General features: G+C 47.4%; 1 protein-coding gene across 1 annotated transcript in view; it reads left to right on the top strand.

The window, feature by feature from the left end:
• Positions 1 to 13,765, top strand: part of CAMKK1 (calcium/calmodulin-dependent protein kinase kinase 1, alpha) — a 61,622-nt gene that overhangs the window by 47,141 nt on the left and 716 nt on the right. The window contains exons 12-14 of the mRNA XM_009695670.1: positions 1,158 to 1,245; positions 3,926 to 4,054; positions 5,117 to 5,220. Of these exons, the coding sequence (XP_009693972.1) occupies positions 1,158 to 1,245; positions 3,926 to 4,054; positions 5,117 to 5,220 (321 nt within the window). The remainder of the gene's footprint in view (positions 1 to 1,157; positions 1,246 to 3,925; positions 4,055 to 5,116; positions 5,221 to 13,765) is intronic.

A 13,765-nucleotide genomic window follows, 5' to 3' on the forward strand; every position in this document is an offset into this window, starting at 1 on the left:
CCCACTTTCCACCCCTTCACACTGAACGAGCAGTGTTTCCTGTGGTTGGTTGTTCAAGATCCCATAACCAAAGTCCACATAAAGTATTCATAAATTAGTAAGCAGGTCTGTTTTCATCAGACTAAAATATCCCTTACTGTGATGTGGTCTTCTTTTAGGTTTATGATAGTTTATTCCCTCCTCTGCTTTAGGGGGGTGCAGAGGAGGACCCCATCAGTGTGTTCAATCTGAAATCCATCCCTGCTAGGGAGTGACATTTGATGCTGCCAAATTTCATCTCTATGCAGAAATGTGGCTTCTCAAAAGTAATCTGTGATACAGACTTTCAATTGCCTAATACAATTCTGTTGTATGCTGGCTTTTTTTTTTTCAGTAGCACTTTGATCATACAGATCAAGTGTGTTTTAAAGACGTTGTGTGCATCGTTAGCAACAGAAGTCATTGAAGCCTTTGGACTGGAGGCACAGACTGCAGGACCAAGGGCTCCGTGTGAATAGAGTGGCTTCTGGGTTCAGGCACTCTAGCGTTTAGGTCTTGGAAACAGTGTTAAAAAAATTAGGTGTATTTCTGTTAGTCACATCTGTGTGTTCCCTCCTTTTGTTGCCCCAAGGCTGAGCTATACAGGTAGGAAATACTGAGTTACTGAACTGGCTGCCGTCAGCATTCACGGAAGCAATTTAATTAACACAACCTGTGAGCTTAGCTGGGAACTTGAATGTCAAATGGGGATGTTTTGTCCAGCACACAGTTCCTGATGATGTAGGTTCAGCATAACAAGTTGTGCCCTTCTTGTATCTTAGAGTTCAACTCCAGTCCTGCTCTCAGTAACACTTTGTTGTCCCAGAATCTGTCCTCTGAAATTCCCCTATAATGTGCTGTCTTTAAAAATGGCCTTAGATCCATTCACTTGATCCCTGGTCCTGCATTTTGAGAGCATGCAGCTGTGTTACAACAGGATAACCAAACACCATGGCAATGACTGTGACGCCTGAGAAGGAACCAAGCCAACTAGCCCTTCCTTTCTCAAGCTGGGTTTGCGGAGAAAATATTTTCTGAGAGGAGCAGATTCTATACTGAGTAACCGCAGTAAGGGCTATGCATGCCTTGAGCACGTACAATTCCCTTGTTAACTGTGTACTGCTATTTTCTTTACTCAGAGCACAGATAAGTGAAGAACTCAAGGAACTGATCCTACGCATGCTTGATAAAAATCCAGAAACAAGGATAACAGTCCCTGAAATTAAGGTAAATTGGACATTGATATTACAGTCTTTTGTCTCGGCTGATTTTGTTGTTCCTTTGGTACTATCTAATGAGGCAGAGCTGTTCCCAGTGTTTGTTTTGGGAGCTTTCTCTGGCATGCCGCCTCAGAAAGGGAGAGTGCTCATTTTGCAGCATGTAACAGCTCTGTTGCTGCTGCTTGCTTGGGGAATATTGAGAAAAGCTTTCTTGTTTACTTATTTAAATTAAAATTACTCAAAAGCTGGCTGATCCTCAGCAAATCCCCAGGAGAATCGACATTGTCATGGGGACTGCTAGCTGCAGAGACTGCGCTGTCAGTGTTCGACCTGTATTACATGGCCTGGAAGCATGTTCCTCCTCTGGTGCTTGCATGGTCAGCAGCATCAAGGCAGCACATTTGTTTCTCTCAGCATTACTTGGGAGTAAGAATGAATAGGCCTGGTAGAGTACAATGTTTTGCAAGGTTTGGCTTCATTCTGGTTTTGCATGGGCTTCCTGTCCTGCTGTCAGCCCTCACCAAGGCCTCGGACCTGCTGGAGGATCTCAAGATTTCCGCAGAGATCCATCAGCATCTGCTGCAGGGCACGCAACTGTTCTTTGCTTTGTCTCAGGCCAACACCAGCACATTTGCCACCAAAGCTGACAGTAGGAGGGTTGAACCTCAAGAAAAAATGTGATGTCCCTTCCTTCCATGCCCAGAAGGGCACAGCCAGTGATGGTGGGAAGATTCAGAGCTGTATTTAAGAGATTTCACTTGGCAGCTCTTGCAGGCACTTCATGTGGAAACATGCACCTTATAAGACACCTTGGGTAGAAGAGCAGAGCTGGGTGCTGGATCTTATCCCTGGCCATGCACTGAAGATGCTTGGTGTGCTTCAGGACTTGCGTTCAATGCTGAAAGAGCATGTGTGTCTAGCACCAGGCTGGGCTCTGGGCCCAGCCCAGGGCCTTGAACATGGCTTTCGTCATGTTCACAATTGAGGAAACCATCCCATGAGCGGCAGGAGAAAGAGGATAGCTTTCCTCTGCTGTTCCTCCAAGTAAGACAATAGCTGAGCAGCTTCTTGGCAGCGGTGGCTGTGGAGTGACTGCCACCTTTGCTGAAAGCCCTGGCCAGAGGAATCCAGCCTAGAGAGTACAGGAGAGCCCGACGTGTGCAGCTGATGCAGTCCAGACGAGGAGATGGCACACTCCCTTGCGATTTGTCTGTGAATACAAATACGAAGGAGCTTTTCTGCTCTGAAGTAGCATATAACAGGCCACATGGCATCGGGGCTCCAGCCTTGGCTTCTTGCATAGCCAGATGTTTCTAAGTGGCTGCTCCAGACCGCCACCACCTCCTCCTCCCAGGGTTCCTTCCCCTTTTGTTTTCCCCTTTTTTCACACTGCCACCCTCATTCTTTTTCATGTTCCTTACTTGTAAGATAAAATCCCGACATATCAGCAGAAGAACGTTTGCAGCCGAGCATTAGCTTGATGCTGCTTCACATATGTGATCATTTATTGTTGTTAAATCTCCGATGTCCACATTGAAGATAAGCATAGCAAAAGCTGGAAGGAGACGGTAAAATTATATAAGGGGGTTAGGCTGGACAAAAATTTTAACTGCTCTGCCCAACTGAGTTTGGAATTTCTGGTCACCATCAAAATAAATCAAGCAAATAATTTCCTATGAGGAACCTTGAACATATGGCTAGACACAGTCCTCTCCCTAGCCGAAATGTTTGCAAGCCCCAGGTAGACTGTAGGGTTTAGTGCACTGATTTCACTGAAGGCTGGACATGGTGATGTGCCGTTCAGAAGAGTTATTATAAGCACAATTAATGATCTTTGGAAAATGCAACTTAATTGAGTGCTGTGAAGCAGTTCATCACTAAGCCCTTGGAAAACACTCTGGCCACCTGCGTCCAACTCATTGGAAGGGCAGTAGGCAGTGAGCATCCATCCTAATTAATCTCATCCTGGAGGGTGAGGCAGGCATTTCTAGCAGCAACATTCATCAGCTCTGTCTGTGACGGACAAAACATCCAGCCCTGGATGTGGGTACCAGAGACCCTCACCCTGTCTGCCATCAGCTCCCTTCAACAGCAGCGTGGCAGCGACAGGGCGGGATGGTGGGAAACAGCCTTCTCTCTCCTTTGTGGGTGTGTAGAGGTTTACATGGTGCCCAGGTGGCAAGGTGTGCTATTTTGCTATTTATGTAGGCAGGAGGCCGTTGCAGTAGCATGAGGCCTCAGTACTCAGACCCAAGTACTCCATTTTAAGCACCTAAACCCTTGCTTGTGCAGATGCATAAACGATCTTGATTCTCCCAGATAGCAAGCACGTGTAACCCTAGATGAAATGTGTGCATATGAGAGAAAAAGGTGAAAATGCTATGGATAACTCAGGTTTTCAAAGCATTTCAAACTTGATTCAGAGGGTGCTCGGTTCTTCCAAGATGCTGGTTGGTAGCCGTGAGTGCGACAGCACGGGGCATTAGGGGATGCCATCTGGCCAGGCACCAGATTGCAGTGATTTCCAAGGAAGCTGGTTAAGGCGCATCGCTGGAAGTGGAAAATGGAGTAGTACCGACAGTTTACCCTCAATCAGTCCTGTGCCCCCATTTCTCTCATCACCGACATCATAGCGCCCTGCTATAGGAGGGAGACTGGCAGCTGTCTCTGTGTTCCTCCCCATGCAGGTGCATCCGTGGCTAACCAAGGGTGGCGAGGAGCCTCTGCCGCTGGAGGAAGAGCACTGTACTGTGGTGGAGGTGACAGAAGAGGAGGTGAAGAACTCTGTGAAGATGATTCCAAGTTTGCCAGCTGTGGTATGTATAAACCACAACCACATCCTCTGCGTGGGCCAAAAGCATGCTACTTTGCCGAACCTTTCAAGTGGTGAAGGGGGTTTGGAGAGGATACACATGTGCTCCCGACATGAAAAACTTGGTCCTTCAACCCAGTCTGAGCTTTTTGTGTCCCTCGGTGCTGCAGCCACCTGACTCTGCAGGGCCTGACTGTGTGAGCAGTCCTGTTTATATCTGGCTACTCTCGTAAGAGCTGTAGGCTCACACCCCCCAAAGCATCTGGCATCAGACATCCCAGAACACCAGAAGCATCCTAAGTGTGTTTTGTTTCATTAATCTAGAGGTTGTAAGTCATCTCATTTGGATCCTCAAAATGAAGGCTCCAAACCTGGAGGTAACCTGGCCAGAGAAGCAGGGAGAGGACATCTGTCACCGAGTATTTAGCTGGCACTTGCCTGCCAGCCTCGGGGGACCACAAGTGGGTGTTGAGGGCTCTCTTGGCAGTTTGTGTATAGCCCACTTGAGGTGGGCTATGGGCGATTACTGCGATGTAGGTATCTTTTGGGGTGGTTCCTCATGGGGAGAGAGGTGCTGAATACCACAAGGACCCATTTTCACAGCTCTTGTGGTGTGATGTTAACATAGATGCTTGCTCCAACAGCCAGCTGTGGGAATGAAACCCATCCTTTCCCCTTGATAGCAGGACCTTTGCCTTTGAACCCACAGGAGTTCTCTGCAGGCAGTAGTGCCTACCTGGGAGGATGGCCCAGGGGAGCTCTGGTGCCGCCTCCTCATGGGCTTGGACTACCACGGGTGGCAGGCAGTGGTCAGCAGCATCTCCTTCACCTCTTGCCAGCAATGGTGTGCATCCAGGGGTCTGAGCTCACTGCCCAAGGGAGTGACGTTGTCACTGCCTAGAAGCCAAATAGCTGTTCTCTGTGTTCCTTTACTTTGTGCTCTAGCTGTAAATGCTGTTAAACATCTGTTGAATTATTAAAGAAACTGTTGTTAGGCTCCTTTGAACTAGCTGTAAGGAGTCAGTCCATCCCGCTGTTCTCACTGGTCTGTTTTTCTTCCTCAAAGATCCTAGTGAAGGCCATGCTAAGAAAACGCTCCTTTGGAAATCCATTCGAGGTTCAGACGAGGCGGGAGGAGAGGTCCATGTCTGCTCCAGGGAACTTACTGATGTACGTATATACAGCCTTGCCTGGCTCTGCTGTACATGCAGAGTAAAGGGGTGTGGGGAGGATGAAGGAGGCAGCTTGCAAATCTTTTATGTAGCAACGCTACAGACATGGGGAAGAGTGGCTGGAAAGCTGCCCAGTGACAGAGAACCTGGGAGTGTTGGTTGACAGCCGGCTGAACATGAGCCGGCAGTGTGCCCAGGTGGCCAAGAAAGCCAACAGCATCCTGGCTTGTATCAGCAATAGTGTGGCCAGCAAGACCAGGGCAGGGATCGTCTCCCTGTACTCAGCACTGGTGAGGCTGCACCTCAAGTGCCGTGTTCAGTTCTGGGCCCCTCACGATAAGAAAGACCTTGAGGTGCTGGAGCGAGTCCAGAGAAGGGCAACGAAGGTGGTGAAGGGTCTGGAGCACAAGTCTGATGGGGAGCGGCTGAGGGAGCTGGGGGTGTTTAGTCTGGAGAAGGGGAGGCTGAGGGAAGACCTGATCGCTCTCTACAACAACCTGGAAGGAGGGTGTAGCCAGGTTGGGATCAGCCTCTTCTCCCAAATAACCAGTGATAGGACAAGAGGAAATGGCCTCAAGTTATGCCAGGGGAGGTTTAGATTGGATATTGGGAAAAATGTCTTCACTGAAAGGGTTGTCAGGCACTGGAAGAGGCTGCCCAGGGCAGTGATGAAGTCATCATCTCTGGAGGTATTTAAAAGACGTGTAGATGTGGTGCGTAGGGACACGGTTTAGTGGTGGACTTGGCAGTGCTAGGTTAACGATTGGGCTTGATGATCTTAAAGGTCTTTTCCAACCTATTCTATGATTTAAGGATAAAACTCCCTTCTAAATCAAACACTGAAGGTAAAATTTACTTCAAGTCCTCTAGGATTAAAATACAATTCATTAAAGCAGCCTGAAAAATCTTTTTATAGATGCAGTTCTTCCTGTAAGATGGGTTTGGCCTAAACACGTGTAAGGTGCTAAACTTGAGTCTGGTTTTTAACCTGTTGGTTTGTAACATGTTGTGATCAAAGGTCCATTAGAGGTTGGTGAGTTAAAATAAGTTTAATTAGAATCTAGTCTAGATATGTAGTGGAGGGTTTAATTCTTCTCTCTTTTATATGGACAACAGAAAACATGCCAGATGAGCAGTTTGCATGTTTTATAAACTCAAAATGAGATGATGTGGTTTGTCTGTGGTCTGGGGCCCAGGTCTGGGCAGGGACACCGTGGAGACACATGGGCAGACAGTAGAGAACACTTTGACATTGCTTTTTCATTTGAGAAAGCATACAGTATTTTTTCACACTACCAGTTATGGAATAGCGGAACACATTGCAACAGGATATTTTGGAGGCTAGATATAAAGGGCTATACTGGCATTAAAAAGGGAATAGACAAATTAATGACTATTAGGTTCATCAGCAATTTTTAAACACAATGATCTGGATTTTTAAGGGTGAGGGGAGGATTCCTCTGTCCTTTACTTGGTTCTTATTCTTTCTCTCTCATATTTGTTACTGATCCCTTTCAGAGCCAGGATTCTGGGCCATCAGCCCAGTAAGTAACAGCTGGACTGTTAGCCTGACCTAGGACAATTATTTTCATGTTCACAGCCCACAGGATCTGTAGGGCTGCAGTTCACAACAAAGCTGCGTTGTCCCAAAATAATTCTTTTACACCCAAAATCCCAGTACCATGCGAAGCAGACTCCCATGAGGGTGTGCTAAGAGTCTCACTGCATGTTTGACAGTGCAAGTAGAGGAGGCTCTTTCACGGGTGTGTGGGGATTTAAGGGCTCAGCTCAATTAAGGATGATAATGCTTTAAGGCCCAAGTGTGTATTGAAGACTTCAGTAAAGGCTTTGCCTTTGAGTCCGGGACCAGGTAGTATTAGACACTAGTTTAACATTTAAACACCCCATACACAAGTGCTGCTGTGGGGACATATCTGACGAGCAGGGCAGTAACAGCCCCTTCACCAGCTTAGCACAAGGGATTTGTCCTCATTTGTTTCCCTTGGCTCATTGCCTTCCAAATTGGTTATTGCTAATTTGACACACATCCCTGCCCGTATCTTCGCTATCATTCCTGGTCACTGCATTGCATAGCTCTAATATGGGGAAACTTTCATGAAATTTGAAGAAAAATGTATTGTATGCTTCTCACTATCCAGGACAGCTAATTCAGATCAAGGCAGGATTTATTCTTTTCAGATCCTGCCTGAATTGATATTTCAATGTGGTCTCTTCTTCTAGTACCCTGAGCCTGTTTCCAAAAGGGACCTGTTCCCTTCCACCTTCATTTGAGATGCTTGAAAGCCCATGCCACTCGCTAACCAGCTGGTAGAAAAACTTCTTGACCTTTAGTGCTGTGGCTGGTTCCTGCCTGGAGCCGGGTGCTTTGTTATCTGCTCAGAATAAGCAAAGTTCATTTCGCAGAATCACAGAATCGATTTGGTTGGAAGAGACCTCTGGGATCATCAAGTCCAGCCTTTGATCTAATGTAGCTGTGAAGTTTGATTAGTCACATTATCAATCTCAAAGCCCTTTTTAAATCTCTTTAGGCCTTCAACCATGACCTGTAAGCCTCCACTTTTACTTCTGTTTGTCTCCTTTCTAAAGTTGCTAGTCAAATTCTTCTCGGCTGACACAAACCCAGCATCTTTCTCTATCTCTACTTATTTCAGCCCCATGTTTGCATTCAGGCTCCTTGTACTGGACTAAAGGGTTTTTAAAAACCATGTATAATTTCCACTGTTGTGCTGCTGTGTCCAGTGCCCTTGCTTTACAAAAACATGTCAGGTCAGGGATGGAGCTCTGGCCGTGCTGCGCTGGCCTCTGCCCAGCAGTGTAAGTGCTTGGAAATGCCCAAAAAGAATGTGCGTGGTCTTTGTGCCAATTCTCCACTGCACTAACTTCTGCACTTAATTTCTCAGTCTCATGCCATCAGTGTCAATTTTTGGCAGTAACAATTGACTTCATCCTAAATTAATTCATGCACAGCTGGAGCTTTGAGAACCAATCTTGAAACCATTCTGTTTAAAAGAAAGACATTGGTTAAGTCTCTTCAACAAATAGTGTCGGTATCTTAAACACTACAGCAGGGATGCTTTTTTTTTTAAGGAATGTGGATTATTATTTCAAACTTTGAAAAATGCTATACTGGTTGAATCTAACAACAATTATTTCAAATTTAAATAGATTTGTTGAATCTAATGACATTGATTTTAAGTGAACCGAGTCTAAATGGGAATGTTCATTGTTCAGTGAATTATCTCTTGATTACAGTGTTATTTCCACAGGGGCAAACAGAGCTAGATACTAAGCCCATCCAGTTCTTAATTTGTAGTGGGTTGTTCTCTAGTAAAACCACCCTTAATACACATCTAAAATATAACATCAGTGCAAATGTTATGAATAGCGCTGTGTTAAAATAAGATTTGAGTGAGTCTGGATTACTATAAATTTCTAGTACCTAGCAGGAACAGATAACATTGTAGCATAAAGGCTCTGCAGAGTTCCTGCACGCCAGGCACAGTTTCCACCTCTGTAGCTGGACAGGGGACCCCAAAAGTGGGACTTGCCAGAAGGGCAGCACCCACAGCCATTGCTGCTCTCTGGCCACGCTGCTGTGTAATTGCCCGCAAGGAACTGAGATTAAAAAGAAGCCACAAGTTCCCAAGCTTTCCACCACAGAGCTTCTCCCGTGGCAGTATCTTTAGAGATAAATCAGCTTTGGTAATATTAAAGCTCCTTCTAGTTATAGGTAGAAAATAACTTACTGTGTTTCTATGTAAGAAAAAAGAAAAGCAATTAGAAAACTCCCATTTCACATTCTATTTATTTCATTAGGCTGCATGTGAAATTGCCAGAGCCCTACTCACTGCTGCTTCAAGCATCTTACATCTGTGCCCATACTGAGAATACAGTTTGCAGGAAATCCTCTGACAGCTGAGCCTGCTTTCTGGTATTTGATGCCTAATTGATGATTCTTAAAATGGATCTGTCCTTTAAGCTCACTTATTGGGATTTGGAGAGGAGGAAACTAAGTGATGTGGCTGAATCTTTTTTTTAATTACTCCCTGCATTACCTATACACAGTGTGCTGGGCTCTGTTCTTGGAAATGCTTCGTGCAGAAGCTGCGAGTGCAGGAGTCTGCGACAGCAGGAGGTCTTTCATGTTTGCTGCAGCCTTTGTTCCTTTAGAGGACACCATTAAGACACCAGCGATTTGAAATAGTGCTTAAATTAGTAATGGGAGAAGAGAGGGCTTTTTTAGCATTCCTTAGACCTGGAAGAAGCAAATCCTCTCCTGGGTGTTACTTATTGCTTTGTTTAATAGCACTGAAAAGTTCAAAAGGCAGCTGTTAAAATGGCAGGCACATCCACCAGGTAGAAGGGGACTAAAATGAAGATGGTCCTGTTTTGCAATTCTTGCTTTGCAATGGCTGCCTCTCCCATGAGAGCACCTCCGCACACCGGGAAGCCGTGGGTGAGTGCTGCCAACTGTCACTTTACCCTCTGAGCTCCACGGTCGTCGGGGCCGGGTGTCCGGGTGGCACCGGATCCTGGCCTTTGTGCAGGATCTCCCAGAAGGTGCAGTGATTCATGGAGCCTTGCACGTCCTGCAGACCATGGTCAGGTTCAAGCCTGTCATTAACGGTGGCTGCTCTGCAATGGATCGTTTGTAATTTTTCCAGTTGCAGAGTGTTTTTTAAATCCAGCTGTTGAACGTTCACAGCTAAGTTCTGGGTTTCTGTTAACAGTGTTTGCTACATTTCTTCTGCCTGCTCCAGATTTCTCCTAATTGAGTCAGCACTGGCTTCACCACATTTTATTACTCCCATTTATTGCAACTACTACCTATCAAATTAATTGCTGTGTTTTGACAGACCCAATTTACTTCCCCATTATGGCTGCTACTACTATTGATGAAATGTGGTTGTCAGCCCCTGTATGGGGGATCAGTCTGTATTTAGAAAGCCTGCCCTATTTCCAGCCTTCCCAAAAAGAGAGCAAAAGAGCCGTCACTGCCCTTAGGGCTATGCTGTCTGTGTAGGCTAGGTACAAGGAAGCTGAGGGGAGAGGGAGGTTAAAAAATGGATGAACCAGGTCTCCAAGCAGAAACATCTTCTCCCAAAGCAGCCCAGGGGTACCTGCCTCGTGCAGGCTTTGTGCTGAGAAAGTCTCAGGGCTCGGTGCCACAGGGCTGCTCAAAAATAGGCTGCAGACATCATCTTTGCCAAGGAAAGAGCTGAGGTTGGGTTTAAATTTGCCAGATCATCCCACTGAAGATGCTCCCTTGGTTTCTGCTAGTGCTCGGTGTCTGTCTCTCCAGTCCCAGGAAGATTTCAGATAAGTACCACATAGATGCTGTCAGAAAGACTCAAACCCAACCAAAAGCTGTATCAATTTTCACGGCAAAGGCAGAACTGCATGTCTCGTGCGAAGAGCCATGCCCCACGGTGCAGGTAGGTATCCTTGTAGTCCGCTTAAGGACCAAGGCACTGACTGTGGCACAGGATTTTCCTCTGACGAAGACCCACCTTCAGCCCAACCTTGCAGTGAGTGGCCCCGTGCTCGTGTGGCTCTGCCTGTGCTGAACTCAGCTGCTGCACACCCCGTTGCATGTGGTGGTGATGCCATGAGTGTGGTAGGACACACAACCCCCAGAGGTGCCAAATTACATCGCCCAGGAAAGCACAGCTGGACATCAGCAGCATGCTGGAAGCCATCTGGAGCTTTCGGCAGCGGTAGGGGCTGGAGCGGGTTTGTACCAGTGCTACCAGTGCCCGTCCTCATCTGTCCTTTAGTCTGCACGTAAACGTGACTGATGCTCCATCCTCCATTTCACTTTGCTCGCTAGGCTTGTTAGGTACAGAAATACAAGCTCCTTTGCCTGCTGCCATCATCTTCATGATCGCTTTCTTCCTTTGTCTCATTGTTTTGCTCTCAGGGACAGACTCCTCTTAAACCCATCTGTATATTTGCATCCATCTTTAAGGTAATTCAGTGTTTGTGTTTCCCCTGGGTACTGTAGAAACGTGTGTCCTCTCCTCAGCCTGCGTGATTTGTGTGGTAGCGAGAGCATTTGGCTCCATCCTTCCTTCCTGTAGGAGCAATTTTACTGCAGTAATTCTGTGTGTGTGACACTAATGTTTATGTATGCTTTTTTTTATTATTATTATTTCTGGTTCTTTGGCGTTTCAGCCTCCTTTGGGGAAGGAGGGGTGAAAAAAGCTGGTTGGGTTTTAGCAGGAACTGCTGCTCAGCCCCACGTTGGCAGAGGGAATAGATACAGAATTTGGAAAAGGCTGAGCTTTTTAATCTGGGCTCAGGTTAAATATTTAGTGGTTATGCAAAAGAAATAGAGCCGGAGCCATCTCTGCTCCAGCTGGTCCACTGCTCCCCTGCCCTTCTGCCTCTGATGCCGCGCTGGGAGGGCTCTGGGCTCACCGAAATCGGCTACTCTGTGCAACCACCCACCCCACCTCAGCCAGGACTTCATTAAAACACAGTCATTTGTCTGACTAGTTGCACAGACCCTTCTAGAAAGCAGTCGGTCCAATTAATTCTGTTAAATAACATTCAATGCAAATATCTCAGTGTGAAGTCTCAGGATCTAGTGCTTAGGCGGGACGCAGCCTCCACCCAGGCCTGGTTTATCGCTTCGAGACAAACAGATGAGCCAGAGCCAGGATGCTGCCTGCTCCGAGTGAGGAATGACTTGCAGAGATTCTCCAAAAATAGTTAGAAGGCAGGCGGAGGAGGATGGGGACTGACGTGGTGCCGTCGGTGACAGCTGGTGCCACTGCCTGCTGCTGCATTTTTCATAGACAACTTCCATAGAAAGGAAGGGGACTTCACCAGCCTAGCTGAGGGCAGATTATTGGTATGTAACGAGGACTCAGTGGAGGAATTAAGCACTTACCAGGAGTGTGTTTGTGTATATGCTGTGATTCAGCTCTTTGTAGGTTGTCCCGCTCCATCCCTGTCCCGTGCTGCCTGCATTTTGGAGGGGAGTGCTGTGAGGCGTGTTCCTTGCTGGGCACGAAATGCTGCGTAAATACTCTGTGGCTGTGAACTTCCTGCAGCTGCTGTGGTTAACAGCGATGTGGTCTCCTGGGTAATTGCACAGGTCAGGCTTTGCTCACCTGTGGTTTAAAAAATGTAGCAGAAATACAGCCTCGTTTCTTATAAAGAGTTATTTAATGGAGATTCACGTTCAGCCGCAGGCCTCGTAGCACAAGCCCCGGCTCCCATGCAGGCTGCAGAGCGCTGATGCCTTGACCTCTGCCAGCCTACGTGCAACCTGAATTTAGCTGATATTCACCGCTGCGCGGGTGTTGTGTCAACCTGTTTTGCGTTGCACCCCTCCTGCCCTGCCACGAGGTGTTTGGCGAAGCAGAAGCTGCTCGGGGTGGCAGGGGAGCATTGACCACAGCCCAGGCACGGAGCAGGCATGGCAGGATGGACCAGGGAGCTGTGCCCATGCCGTGCCGGAGAAAGGAGCCTCTGCTGCTACGTGGGGTGATAAATCCTTTGAAGAGGGTGATGACAGGCACCAAAGACGGGGCTGTTCCTCAGCCTCTGCCACCAGGAAATAATGGTCCACGCTCTGAAGTCAAGGTCAGGTTTATCGCAGCGCTTTGCTGGAGCAGAGGGAGAGGGGAACATGATTTCTGACCATTTCTGGTTTCTTCAAAAATTGATATAGACCTATGTGTACTTTTAGTGTTGTTCCCAGCTAGCCAAAGCCCCAAACCCACAGTCCCTGAACACTCTGTGCTCCGCAGGCACATGCAGCCGCGCTGACTCCACTGCAGAGTTGGCTTGGCTGGTTCTCCTGCAGCTGGGCTGGCGTGAGCGAGGCCAGGCACCCTGGGACATGCGGATGCTTGGGGTAGCATCACCTCCTTTACACTGCAAATATCCTCATGTCTTCATGATGGAGAAACAGGCATTTTAGGTGCAAGTCATCTGCCCGCTGTAGGTCTCTGCTGTGGGATGTTGTGGATGGCACCTGGAGGTGTCACGTTTTGTCTGTTCAGTCTAGAGCAATGACAGCTTTCTCTGGTCACATCTGGGCTGGGTGGAGGTGTTACCCCTCAAGGATGCCCCAGAGCGTAGTGCTACCATGGACACATGGCTGGTGTGGCTGCCAGCGTGTGTGGCTTGGCCCTGGCTTTGTTGAACTGGCTGGTTCAACTTGGAGCCCATAAAAAACACCCAGCCTGAGCCAGCAAAATGCTTCATCAGCCTAAATGTCTCTGCTCATGCTTCAGAGTGATGCCCTAGGCAGCGCTGAGCCTTCTTCCCCACTGGCAGAGGTAAGGTGACCCAGCCTGTCTCTGTCCCATCCCACCGCAGCAAAGCTCAAACCTGCTACATAAGAAAACATTGGAAGTTAAGAGTGGGAGGAAAAGGCTGAAGGTATCATGGTGTACGTACAATGCAAGTAAGTTACCTCAGCTATGTTTTAAAGACTGCTGCTTTCAGGTGCTGAACTGTTTTGGGAACCAGACAAGTTCACAGAAACTGAAATCAAACAGCTCTTG

This window comes from Cariama cristata, unplaced genomic scaffold (assembly GCF_000690535.1).
Source record: "Cariama cristata isolate BGI_N322 unplaced genomic scaffold, ASM69053v1 scaffold16492, whole genome shotgun sequence".
Taxonomy (NCBI): Eukaryota; Metazoa; Chordata; class Aves; order Cariamiformes; family Cariamidae; genus Cariama; species Cariama cristata.